Source organism: Prosopis cineraria, unplaced genomic scaffold (assembly GCF_029017545.1).
Source record: "Prosopis cineraria cultivar Desert tree isolate PC_DT_omini unplaced genomic scaffold, ASM2901754v1 PC1, whole genome shotgun sequence".
In the NCBI taxonomy this organism is placed as follows: Eukaryota; Viridiplantae; Streptophyta; class Magnoliopsida; order Fabales; family Fabaceae; genus Prosopis; species Prosopis cineraria.
Genome location: NW_026555332.1, coordinates 30,027,776 through 30,042,188, shown reverse-complemented (window position 1 = coordinate 30,042,188; position 14,413 = coordinate 30,027,776). Strand labels below are relative to the sequence as shown.

The 14,413-nt window shown below is 31.8% G+C and overlaps 1 protein-coding gene across 1 annotated transcript; it reads right to left on the bottom strand.

Moving 5' to 3' along the window:
* LOC129284312 (membrane steroid-binding protein 1-like) lies at positions 1-3,022 on the bottom strand. The gene is made up of 2 exons (XM_054920093.1): positions 2,574-3,022; positions 1-602 (listed from the first exon to the last, which is right to left on the bottom strand). The coding sequence occupies exons 1-2, from the start codon at positions 2,879-2,881 to the stop codon at positions 239-241; spliced, it is 672 nt and encodes a 223-aa protein (XP_054776068.1). The 5' UTR covers positions 2,882-3,022; the 3' UTR covers positions 1-238.
* Positions 3,023-14,413: the final 11,391 nt, after the last annotated feature.

Below are 14,413 nucleotides of genomic sequence, written 5' to 3'. Positions count from 1 at the left end.
TTGCTACAAAATAGAAGGATACTTGATAAAAAAACAAACACAGAGATAGAGGACTGAATCCACAAAATAACTCGAATTAAACATTGACAATTATTTGGAAAGGGGCGGACTAGAGTAGGGAAAGTGATAATTAATATCTCTCACATTTTCTTCATACATTCGCAAAGGGTTAATCATTCACATCGCCTCCAGGAGACAGTATCCATATATTGTAGGTTGGGAGACAATCCAACCATTATTACTCTTTATCCGCATTCGCACTTGAAAGTGGTTCCTCACTTTTAACAGCTTCGGCTTCAGATGGGCCATTTTTCTCCTCAATGTGCTCCGCAGCGGCGGCGGCGGCATCACGAGAGGCTGATCCTGATGGTTCACCTGTGGATTCTGCTTCGGTTACTGGGACTGATTTTTTTATGGTGCCTACCTTTACATACTTGCTCAAAAACTTGTATTCCCAGTCCTGCAAGGCATCAAGTTCAAAAGGGCCAAGACCAGAGATATCCCCAGTCAGGTCTTTCTCTTCAAAAGACATCTTTGCTAAAGCTCTGCTAGCATCCTTGCCAGCAAATAGGGCATAAGGTCCACCTGGTCCATAAAACATCCTGGAATGATGCATTAAGAGGGTTGACCAGTCAGACAAGAAGTTATACTAATAATCAACTTAAGGTACAAAAAACCATACTCTACTAGGTGGGATCGACTACATGAATTATATGATACCATTGTGCTAAGGTTCACAAACTAGCAATTGGCGCATTTCAATCGTATTTCACAAGACAGTGGCTAGGTTGTTCTTTGTCAAGCCTAAACATGTATCATCTTCCGTTTTTTCTTTAGCGAAAAGTAGATTCTAGGAAATTGCATCTATAAGAGTAGGAAATCAGAAGAAAAGTTAATGTAATTGTACTAACAAATTTAAGCTTCAATCAGGGAAAAACAGTTAGGTTTTCCATGAATGAAGAATGCACAATATCCTTCATCACGTGCTGTACGCAGCTTCTCTTTGATGCTTGGAACTGTTTGTCTTTGAAAGGAAAATATTTCTGACATGTACAATTATTGGATAGCTCGTGCACATCAATTATCATTATAGGGCTTTTGTTCGCATTCCTATGATTAGATGATTTATTTGTTTTCTCTAACATACCATGCCCTCCAAAAGTTTATACTTTAATACCTTTATGATAATACATATATATATCCATCATTGCTATCAGAGACAAAAGAACATGTATGATGGGACGTTGGCTGGCGAGTAAAATTTCAGGAAAAGTTATCTGCCTCCAGTAAGGGAGAAATCAGTCACCCTTTCGGGTCAGAGAGGAAGTTTCCTTTCCTTAAAGGAGAATCATCCTTCATATGGAGCTGAGTCTCACCAATACAGTAGACCATCCAGACACCATTGCAGCTTACAATGGACAACTTACTCCATGATTCTGACACATGCTCAATGAAGCGCGAGGGTATAAAGATTATATTTATTTTAAAGGAACCAATGGAAAGTCAGATTAATTACAGTGAAGACTCCCACACCCCCAAAAGTAAACAATGGTAGGTACTACAAAATTGAAAACAATGATCAGTAAGCAACAACAGTCTGAGATGCACTTGTTATCCATAAATTACTAGATCAGTTAATCACATCTATTTAGTTGTGAGACTTAAACGATTCAAACTTTAAATTCACATATTCATCGCTTAATCTCATAGGACAACTAGCTGGGAGATGATAACCCCAACCCTGCAACTTCATCATTCAACCATCCAAGCAGACATAGAAGAGAAAATCACCTTATAACATAATGTCCAGGTCAGACAATAGGAGCACTAAAAAACATTTTCATGCAAACTTTGTAGACATAATTTAGTTAAAAAGGACAATAATATGTCACATCAAAGTAATAAGGCCACCACCAATTTAGCATTCAATTTCAGTGAAACATGGCCCTTTCATGACGGGGTACTTTATTGATATATCCTATGTGGAACCGTTCGAATTGCGTGATGATGCACAACAAAGAAAACCCATTTTTCGGCTGAAGGGCGTGCTTGAAAGGATAGAATTAGAGGAGAGAAAAGAAGATTTACTTAACACAAGTCTAAACATATTCATTGTATACACTCCTCCATTCTTTTCAACCTTCCAATGGCTAATCCGATCAAATATAACATGAAAGCTTGTCCATAAAATCAATCCACAATTTGAGAACCGTATCGTCTTTATCGGAGAAAAAGAAGCAACAGACGAAACAAAAACGTGATTTCAAAACCACATGAAACCTGATCAACTAATAAAGGGGACCAAGAGTCAAAAAAGCGCATGCATCACAGGATGAGAGAGAGATGAAAGAGAGAGAGAGAAAAAAAAGTTCAGAAAAAGGAGCCCAAAAATTTCTCAGTTGATATTCATAATCATCGAAAATTGAAAACAGCCAGAATCCAGAACAAACGTTGACCACCCAAAAGGAATCATAGAAACCTAAAAGAATAACCCAAAAAAATTCCAGAAATGACCAATAATATTCACATCAAGAACCAAAAATTAAACTTACAACAAAACAGAATCACCATACCTGCTCTGAGACACATCATAGATCTGACCCTTGATAGCCATTAGCAGAGGCTTCTTCGGATCGGAGCCATCATAGGCCTTGAGTTCCTCCTCGGTAATCTCGCCGAGCTGAACAGGCGGGGGCAGAGGCTGCATCTGTTCCTCCGTTTCCCTATCGGCCCTGGGACGACGATCGGAGGACCCAAACAAACCCGAAACAAGATAGTAGACAGCGAAAACCAGCGCGAGGACGGTGAAGAAGGTGGCCGGAGACAGACCAGTGTAGGCGACGATGGCCTCCTTAAGAGTCTCCCATAGTTGTAGAGCCATGGCTACTCACGCAGTGATCGAGAGCCAAACACAAAAAGCAGGAGAGGCGACAGAAGAGATACGATTGGGAGCTTTATATGATCGGAATTTGGCTCCTCGAGGCTTTGGTTTGGTCCATTGAATGTGTCTGTATTGGTGATCCGGTGAGGAGGATAGAATTGAATAAAAGATTAATAGGAATGTAATAATTCTTTTGGATTCTTACTTGAAACATTTTGATTTTAATTTACCTTTCTAATTAACTAATAAGTTTCTTGTCTGAAAAATGTACCGTTAAGATTTAAAAAAAAAAAAAGCGAGAGAATATAATTATTCATACTTATAATTTTATTGAGTTTTAATTTAAATTTTATAATTTTTTAATAATTTTAATCTCTATGTTTCAGCGAAATTTGGTAACATTTGCCATTCATGCCTTGATAGTTTTAATGTGTATTGAAAATATTAAAAAAAAATTATAAAGACTAAAAGTAAAATCTGATCAAATTATATAGATTAATAATTATGTTTTTTTTAAAAAATTGAAATCTCTTGTCTTAAATGAAAAAAATTGATAACTATTTTATCTATATTTTTTTAATTCAAAATATAAATATTTTCTTTTAACTAATATTGGCCTAAAATATAAGCAACGTGGTTGTAGATTTCTTTTTATTTTACACATTGTATTTATTAAGGATAAAAAATAATAAATATTTTTATATGAACAAGAATTTTATTGGTATGCATATTATTATTAAAAGTTGTTTATATTTTAAACCTAATGAAGTATTAAAAAAGAGTTTGTTTACTCATCAAATTTGCACCAAAATGTAGTTGCTCTTTTTTTTTTTACATTTTTCTTGTTAAATGGTCAAGAAAAAATGATAAAAAAATTCTTTTAAATATATGCATGATAATAAGACCCCACGATATGTAATAATTATTCTCAAGTTCTCAGAGATCTTTCAACATTAGCATTTTTAGCGAAGTACTAAAATAGCCCTAATTTAAAATAAAAAAGTAACGACTCTGGTTAAAAAAAAGAGTAAATATTAGTTATTATTTAGTTTAAACAATGATTACTTTTCTTCTGATAATGATTAAAATAGAATAAATAATTACAACTTCTCCCCTAAAAATTACAATTTTAGTGAATAAAAATTTCGCACAACAAAAGTTATAATTGCATATTTCGTTCTAATTATATCAGAAGAAAAGTAATAATTACTTAAACTAAAGTAAAATTTAAAAATTTCTCTTTTTTATTGAAAGAAGGCATGAGGGGATGAGAGAGAGAGAGAGAGAGAATGGAGAGTACGGTTGTTGAAGGTGATGGGGAAGGGAGTGATAGTGGTGGACAAGGTTGAGGAGGAAAGGAAGGAATTGGGAGTAAGGACAAAGGCTGTCTTTTCTAGCAAATGAGTTTCTAGTGAAGAGAAAGGAAAAGGGGTCGGTGATGAGAAACATACGAGCATGCTAAACCCCAAGGCTACTGTTTCATATCGGGATTCCCTTTTTAGCCTAAACTCATATGGGTTCTTGTCACATATTGAAGAAAATGCTAACATTATTAATGGGCGAAAACATGGCATGATAGAGGTTATAAACAAGGTTAAATGCCTTCAGTTAAAAGTCTCAGTAGAACAATATTCTGCTTAGTGTCAACCTTGGATGAATTCGTTCACTATTAAGTTGCTTGGCAAGAGTATTCCTCTTAGATTTCTTCAACCTCATCTAATTTAGACATAGAAGTTGACTAATCTGATGCGTATTACACCTTTGAATAATGGTTATTTTGTAGTTTCATTTATGAAAAAGAGGACTTGGAGTACGCTTATCAGGAGGGGCCATGGATGATTGACAATCATTATCCACTTCTTTAGAAATGGAAGCCAAATTTTAATTCATGGAAAGCTGAGCGGCAATAAAAAATTATTGCTTGGATCCAAATACTTGATTTACCTTTGGAGTTATACAAAGTAGAGTCTTTTTGGTAGATTAGAAACATTGTAAGGACCTTGAAGATTGATAGATCTCCTTCTATCTCTAATAAGGGCGGATTTGCAAAAGTTTATGTTGAATTGGATTAGAGCCAATAGTCATTACCATCTTTCACTTCAGTTGGTGAGGAGTATAATGTTGCTTATGAGGGCCTTTATCTAGTTTGCTTCCATTATAGCAAGTATGGCCATCATATGGCAATCTACCTTAAATAAGGTAATTTTACAAGAGATTATAGAGAACAAAAAGTGGCGTAAGGGAAGAACAAACAAGCTTGGTGGAACTTTTGCTGTAATGCCCTATCTAATATTACCATTCAACACCCAACCACTTAAATTATGAATAAAATTCTTTAAAAGGATTGGGATCCCAACACTTTGTAACTTCCAAAAAACTCAAAAGTTAGTATCAATACATAGTGGAAGCAACAAAATCATTTGTATGAAAACCTCAAAAAGAAAATCAAAACTACACAATTTAGGCAAAATAAGGTCATGCACCGCAGCATATAGCGTAAATGCACTAATATTGGCTTTGTGTCATGTACCGCAGCGCATACATCAATTTCTGCTATCAAAATAGCAGTTCTAATACAAACTTTTGATGCGCACTGTTTACACATTCGATATTCGATTAGGGTGATTCGAGCACCCATATAAAGCTTATTTTAAAATCTAACCAATGACATTAATTTCATCAAAATTCAATTTCTCCTTTGAAAATTAGACACCTAAGTATAATTTGACCAATTTAAGTCAAAACCTTCCACTTGAGCATCACCATTTGAAACCATAAGTCATTGGCTACTTTTAGATCTTGACCACATCAAATGGAAACAATTATCACCAAATTGACCACTCACATACATATATACAACTTTGGCAGACAGGTGGCCTATTTCACCCGTAATTGGGCAAAATTTCATAATTCTATATTAATTCACATCATTGGCCAAATTTTCACATTCATCCCATATTAATTCTATCCACAAGCACTCGTACTCAATCCCAAGCCCACATCACCACATTCACCTTAAAGATATACACATACACATAGTAGGCTAGAATACAAAATTACACACATTTTTGCATTCACAAGCCAATGCATAATTATATATTCATATGGCAACTTATATAATTTCACAAATTATATAACACAAATTCATTACACCAACTCCTTACAGTAGGCAATTAAAAGGAGATATTTTCTAGTCTCGGCTCATATCTTCCCTTTCGCACTACTAGTGTCAGAACCTGTAAAAATATAAATAACCACAAGTGAGGTAACAATCTCAGTAATAAAAATAGTTCATTTAATGTATATTAACACAAATAACCACATATAAATAAAAAAAACTAAAATAATAGTTAATATATCGAATGTAAGTATAACTTTTCTTTTTCTAAATATTTTCATATTCACAACACTAGCATGATTATCTATCCACCAAACCTCTAAAATTCCTTGATTTGAAATCATACAATCTAATGGATCAATCGTATATTAACTCAAGCACACTTTCAACAATAGAAACACTTAACCAAAGTTATTCTATCCTACTTTTGGACTACGATTTCTCCCTTCACACACATATATGATAAGGGCGTCATTGACTCCTATCCGCATCCTTACAGACATTAGGGAGTTGTCAGACTGCCTGAATGTCTCATGGCAATAGTTTCAATATAATGATGTATCAGATGTCCCATGGTGCTTACCTGACCATATATATTTGTTTACACACACATCTCTAGACCTATACCCACACCTACACCCACACAAGGTAAACTCTCATCCACTATGATCATACCTTTATCACTCATAAATCACCATTTTTGTCACATATTACACAATACATATATATATATATATATATATATCCATTTCGTTTGGAAACTAATAGTCATTCAATAAGCACTTCAAAACCATTTGAAAGTGCCAAACCATTCATATTGCAAAATAATGCACAGAAACCCCCAAACATTAAAATCACAATTATATATTTATTTTTATGCAGCTATAATAGTTAATAAATATAGCAAGCTATATGATTATATCAACCCTTCTGTTCTCAATAAATGTTAGCCATGGTACACTTCCTTATTCGCACTTCTTTTGCTCAATTCACGCGTTACCAATAACAATCTACACAAAATTGGCATTAGAGTCAATTACCACATTGACTAAAAGTACCAATTTTAACAATTAAATATCTAAATGCTATCATTTCCCTCATCTAAGTCCATTCACACATCCTACACCTAATTACCACTTATAGCAAGCATTAGCAAGCTTATTCCTAAATTTCACCTATTTTTTCTTTCTAAATCTGACTAATTTGAGCCTACAACTTTAAAACTTTATCATTTAAGCTCAAATCAGTTGCAAAGCCCTAGCTTAACTTTGAAGAGCCTTCTTATTATTATTGGGTAAGAAATCAACCCCTTAAAACTTCCTGATTCAATTTTTCAATAGCTTAAACTAAGAGAAATTAGTATATAATCAGAGGTTAAGGCTATATGAGATTTACTCGATAAGTAACAAGTTAGAAATATCATCCTAGCCCCTGAAAACACTTGCCCTAGTAGAGTTTGGTATTCTCTTCTTTTCCTTGTGCCTCTTTTCCTCTTCTTTCCTTTGATCTCAAAAGCTGTTCTACATAATGATAAAGCAAATTCTGTGCCATGCGCCATGGCACACTCAACATTAGCCACAGCACATGGCACAATGAGGAAACTCCTCACCACACTCACACGCTCTACTTCACAATGCCATTCTTCCACTCTAATCTATCCATGCAACATCCCAAGGGGTCAAAACAACGCTCCCTCACTGAAAACCCTAACAAATTACTAATTCACCTCTTTTAGTAATTAATTTCAAAATTAAGAATTCAGGATGTTACATTTGCCACTTAGTAACACTAGCGATGGCAAAGTTGTTATTGGAACACCACTATCCTCATCAACAAGAAACATTTTCAGTTTGAATATGAGGGGAAGAATAGGGCTATGTTTGGTTCGAGGGAGGGTGAGGGTGATGGCGATGGGGAGGGAAGGGGAGGAGAGATAAAAATTAATTTACTATTATACCCTCATATGAAAATTTTTTTTTATTTTCTTAGATAAATCAATTTTACATGTAAAGTCTAAACTCAAATTGCACAATTTTTGAAAAATAACTCTAATATTAACATATTGTTCATATGAGCATTAACAAAATTGATACAAGTTTTTATTCCAAAAAAATATATATACAGACAACTAAATATTCATTTGCCATTTATTTTTTTCCTTTTAGTACATATCAACTAAATAATTTACTATTATAATGTGCAGATTAGGACCATCTAGCAACATTATTTTGTTATCAGTCTAAGAAAATTCAATAAATATTGTTCTTTGGTAATGTCCTACAAGGAGGGCTTCAAAGCAAAAAAAACAAATGAGATAGCAAGAGCGGATAAAGGAAAATAATGAGTAGCTCAGCATAAAAAAAGAAATAGGTCTGTCAAATTAGATCCTTGAGAGAAATCAGATCCATAAACAAGAGTGATGGGAATGCAACAATGGAACATGTAACATCCCAAAGAATTTAATCCCTAATTAACTAAGTAAATGAAGTTAACATGCAATAAGGCACACGGTCATCAATTTGCAGAAATGAGGGCAATTAGAGTTTGAAAAATAGAGAAAGAGGAAGAGAAAATTGAAAGAAAAAACACGAGGAGCTCTACTATAGCTGGCATTGGGTCACCTTTAGGGAGGCATTTAAGGCTTCTGAACATTAAAAGTAAGTTTCCTGAGTGTTTATCTTCCTTTCTCTTTCATTTTTCTTGAGTTTGAAGTTAGGTTTAGTTGAAAAAGATGATTTTTGGTTCATAATAGTTATGGGTCTAAACTCATTAACTTAAATAGAGTTAATAGAAGTTATTTAAGTATTTAAACCTAACATTTATGGCATTACGAGTTTTGGTAGTTGTGGCGTAGTAAATACTCAAAATACTACCATAAATAAGATGGTTGGTGCAATGAGGTGTCATTAATGACTAGTTAGGGGTTCAATAAAGTTAATGAGAGTGAGAGGAAGCTAATTATCCATAAGGGTACCTTTGTATGTGAAGAGATTAAATTTTAAAAGTGTTAAAGTGTTGAATTAGATAGTGAAAATTATTTAAAAAGGGGATATTGATTATTAATATTTGGGTTAAATGTAGGGTGAGCATATTTGGCACTATTTAAATTTCGTGAAAGCTTTAGAAGTGAGTAATTGAGGGGTAAATCTTTCTCTTAGAGGTTTGAAGTAACCGGGAGAAAATCTTTCTTGTATTTTTGTGCGTTAATTGATTTATTGATTTAAATATTATAATTAAAGTGGGTGAAATTATTTGACATGTAAATGTGGCATAAATTACTTGAAAATCAATTATTATGATTTTATAGAGTTTTATGACATGAAGCATGTGAAGTTCTATGAAATAGTGTTAGTAGAGTTTCATATTATGGTTAATGTGGAGTTCAATGATTTAGTGTTATGTGGAGTTCACTAATTATGTGTTAATGGAGTTCAATAATTATATGCGATATGGAGTCCCATAATTGAATATGAAATGAGAAAGTATGGAGTACAATGAAGTGAATAGGCATGTTTAATGTGTGAGACATATACATGCCATAAATGTTGATATTCGTGCATTGCATGATCATGTGATGTGGGAGTTCGCATAGAAGGAGGAGTAGGAAGCTTAAAACCCATGTGGTAAGGCTTCTATAAGAGCTCGATGGTTTGCCTAGATTTATTTATACTTATCATCTCACTTGTTTTACGAGAGACTTGAACCTAATTATTGTTTCCACTTGTTTAGTAAGGAAACTAGTTTAAGGAGATTGACAACCCATAGTGTGAGAATTAAGGGAGATTGTGACCCACAAGTAAGTTAGAAAACCTTAGCTAGGTAGCCCTTCACACGTGAATGGTTATGGCAATCTTATCTCATAGATGATCCCAATGTGTTATAACCTACGATTTTGTGTCAGAGGCATAAGTAGGATGTAAGAAAAGTGTGATCATTTATATAATTATTAAAAAGGACACATGATTGTCTATATTGTAACTCTAATGACGTAAATCATGTGATTAGCCTTATATCAATGTGAAATTTTGTTATTATGCCATTATCTCATGAATATATGCTATTATGGATGTAAAATGTGATTAAGTGTTCTTGAACATGCTAAAACAATGTGAGAATAATATCAACTTTTCACTTACATTTAGATTGATCGACATGCGTTAGCATAATTGAGATAAATCTTGGTTACTAAGTGATTATATTCACTATTTCTCTTCAATATTATAAAACCTAACTCATTAGGACAAGACTGAGGGAAACAAACTAAGGCTTAGGATTTCGATCCTAAAATTATAGGCCCCTTTTATTTTGTGTATTATATATGTATAATTATTGATGATATTTCCAACTAGGAGTTTACACATGCGTTTACTTGCATTATGTGTCGGTTAATATTAATAAATTGTGCATTTTGGGCCATAAATTGAGTATATGTGTAAATTGTGAAATTTAAAAAGGATTAAAATACTAGTACAAATAAGAAGTGAGTAAAAATGTGATTGATTCTTATCGATTATGATGATTATGACGTTGAGGTTCCCCCTTTTGTTTTTTATGATTAAGTGGTTGAGCATTGAAAAAGTGTTTGATATATTAAATTTGTGGTATGATGTATTGTACAGGTCTGTGATAGTCTATTGAACGTGGTTTAGGGTGTATTTGAGGCTTTTGGTACTTGGACTGAAATTAGAACACCCAAAATGTATTTAAATTGTGAAAATGAGTGAGTTGTAAAATGAGTGTTTAATTTTTGACTAAGAAATAAATTGATTGTAAAATCAATCCCATTTCTTAGAGCTAGAAGAAAGCTCTCTATAAACACTTAGATTTCCTCAAGCAGATATTGGACGGAGAAATAGAGTGCATTAAAAGTTTGTCCTTGTTATGATAACCTTAGTCATGTAGGTTCAAATTAAAAAAGTTGACTCTAATGTAGTTTAGGATCAACCAAGATTGAATCTCTCACAAAATTGATATTCTAAAATTCTAATAGTTAAAAGCATTAATAAAATAACAAGATAAGGGTTTGTTCAAACTATCTAAAAAAAATCAATAAAAGCTATTTTTATTTTATTCTTTTGTTTATTTTAATAAACTAAATTAGAATGAATGGAGTGAAATGAGTTTGTAAAAAAATTATGAGTAAAATCAATGATATGAACTTCTCTTATATGACTTAGCTACCTAATTCTTGTTATTAATTTTGATTTTAATTCCTCTTTGATTAATTGGGTTAATGGTACTTAGAATTCTTTAAGTCGAACACCAAGTTACTTATTATTACTAGTAGCCAATTACTAACAATTAACAATCCAATGCTATAAAAATTACCTAATTGCTTGATAGATTAATTTAGATAGCCCCTAACCTTTGCCCTAATAATAACAATCTGTGTTTAATTAAGATTTTGAATACTAGCTAACAAATATAACAAGAATAATTATGTCTCACTTATATAAATTGGCAAGTAATAATTTATTTTAACAAAGGAGTGTAACAATTAAATTTGTCTGGCAAATAAACTAATTTAAAATTAATCTCACACATTAGTAAACATTCATGAATTCAAAGATATAGATTAATATCTCAAAAATTCAATCCCAATTTATAAATTAAAATGGAGCTTATAGGTGTGTATGTCTTTAAGGAAAGAAAAAAGTCTAGCCATGTATGAATTTGAGTTTCAAAACTCTATCAAATAGCTTGAAGGATGCTTCCATGGCAACTTTGGAAGGTGAAATTTCAAATAGCAAAATATTCAGCAAATTGGAGCAAGATTGATAAGGTTTTAATGTAAATTGAGTGGGAAAGATAATGGTAAAATTGAATCTTGATTTAGATTGTTAGATGTTGAGAAATAAAAGAGGGAAGTTGCTAAAAATGAGAGGAGAGAGATGCTCTGAAAATCTAAAAAGAAACGCCGAAGAAGATGATCTGAAAAAGAGGAAAAAAATAAAAATATATAATAATTAGTTATTTTCGAAAATGACGTGCTGGAGGTGAGACAATGAGTCAAAAATTATTAAGTCTTGTTTGATGAGGGGAAAATGTGATAAAAAATGAGTTAATGTGCAAATATCTTAAAATAACGTGAGTTTATATGTGTTTACAGATATATGTATGAGAAAATTTTCATAAGAATATATTTAAATGTTAAAAAAATAAAAATAATGAAGGAAAGAATTAATAAATCAAAATAAGATTAAACTATATGTATGTTTGATACAAGTGAGAAATGAAAATAAAAAAAAGATAAAAAATTTAAAATTTGTAAGTTATTTCTAAAGTTATAAATTAAGTTCAATAAATTTAATTAATGCTCAAAATATTCAAAATATATGTCAAAAATTAAGAACAAAGAGAAATAAAATGATGTAAAAAAATATGATTCATCGTGTTGCTGTCAAATGGCAACAGTAATGTTATAAAAAATGTGTAATATGCCATGGTACAAAAACATGCGTGTCGCAGTGCGTGTCAAAAATATTAAAAATTAAAAATAAAACCCGATAACACTTTAAAGGCTAATAATTATGTTTTCTCCAGCTGTAATCTAAGATGAGCGTTTGAAAGTTTAGAATCTTTCTCATTGCCTCATTGGTGTTAGCTTTTCTCCCCACTTCTCATTTTGACTAAGAAAGTCATTAAAGTCACCCCAGAAAGTCAATCCCCTAGATGCCCCTTAAGATCTCCTCAATTCTTTCCCAAACCTTCCACCTCTCACCTTCATTTTTTTAATACAAAATCGAAATAAAAATGGTATAAAAAAATCAAGTTCAAATCATGTTAGAAGTGATGATACTTATGCAATTTATGAAAAATTTATCAAATAAAATAATATTAAAATGTTTGTTTGAAACCTTGTGAATTAAAAAATTTATATAATAATTAGTTTTTCTGTAAACATAATTAAAAGTAATCTCCTAAATCCTCCCACCTTCGTTTGGTAGTGCATGAACAAAGGTGATATATTTTTGGAGTAGGAGTGCCGCCTGAGCAAACTGGTATATGAATAATATTTTCTGAGGAGACCATACGAGTCACCACATTAACACACCATAAACCCAGATCTCTACTACGTCCAACTGGATCAACCAATTATTCGTCAAAGTCACTATAGCCAAAAATTTAAGTGGAATGAGCTCAATTTGAGCTAAACTAAAAATAGTCAAACATATTAAAAAAGGTTACATAATCAAACACATCCCTAACATCTCAACTTTTTATTTCGAACTCATTTGAATTAGCCTGAATACTCTAATTACTATATATTTTATTATATTACTTTTTTTAGTCAATTGATTTTTATCTTAAAAAATTAAGATTTTCTATTTTTATCAAATTTTAATTTTATTTTATTATTAATAATGATAATTTGGGTATTCGGGCTTTGCTTAGATTTCTTCGAACTTATTTGAACAACTTGAAAAAGGTCAAAATAAAGAAAAATTTTTAAACTCCCAAGCCTAATTTTAATTTTTTGTTTGGGTTTATTTAAGTCAGCTTGTCAAATTTAATCCAAATTATCTACTCTAACACCCACACCTTCTCCTTATTCTACATTTCTACTAACAATATGGGGTTTCTTTCTGTCACATACCCTTCTTTAGATTTTTAATTACCTAAACTATCTATAACCCTTGACAGTTTTAAAACATAATCTTCATAACTCTTGAGAGGGTGTTATAAATGAGCAGCCCAAGCCCATAGCAACAATTTTATTATTTATAGATTGAGATTTGATCACTGTAAGTATTAAATATTTATATCATCTGAGTGATTAAAATCTATATCAATAATTTAAATAAATTTATTTATTTGTTAATCTTAAATGAAATATAAATTTAGAACTATTAATTTAAATGTTAATGGTATAGATAATATAAATACTTAATGATTATACTAAATACATTCATCAAATCTAAATTCATTTTATATTTCTACTACTAGCCTGTACTTTGAAGATAAAGATGCCATCTCCTTCATTTGCATTGATCTCCATATCTTCTCACCCATCTCGCCCTTCCCAAGGAAACGCCATAACTGCCATTTAGATATGATTTATGAGTTTTCGTACATCATTTCTAATAACTATACATTTAATCATTATTAATAAATTAAATTTTCGCTTCTAACAAATTCTTGTTCTGTCCTTGCATTGATCTAATGGTGATTAAACTAACCATAAATTAGTAGAAGAATTGGGACATGATATTGATGAAAATCCAAGCTTTGTACGAAACATGGGTACCAATTCTTGTCTAATCTTTGTTGTTGTTTCCTTTATCACAAAATCAATATTTTATTTTATCATGATTTTGAATCAGTGTTTATTTTGTCACCACAAAATTGTTGCTTAAAGGATTACTTGTTTCTCTTGTGGGCCAAAAGCAAATAAATAAAAAAGATTTATTATT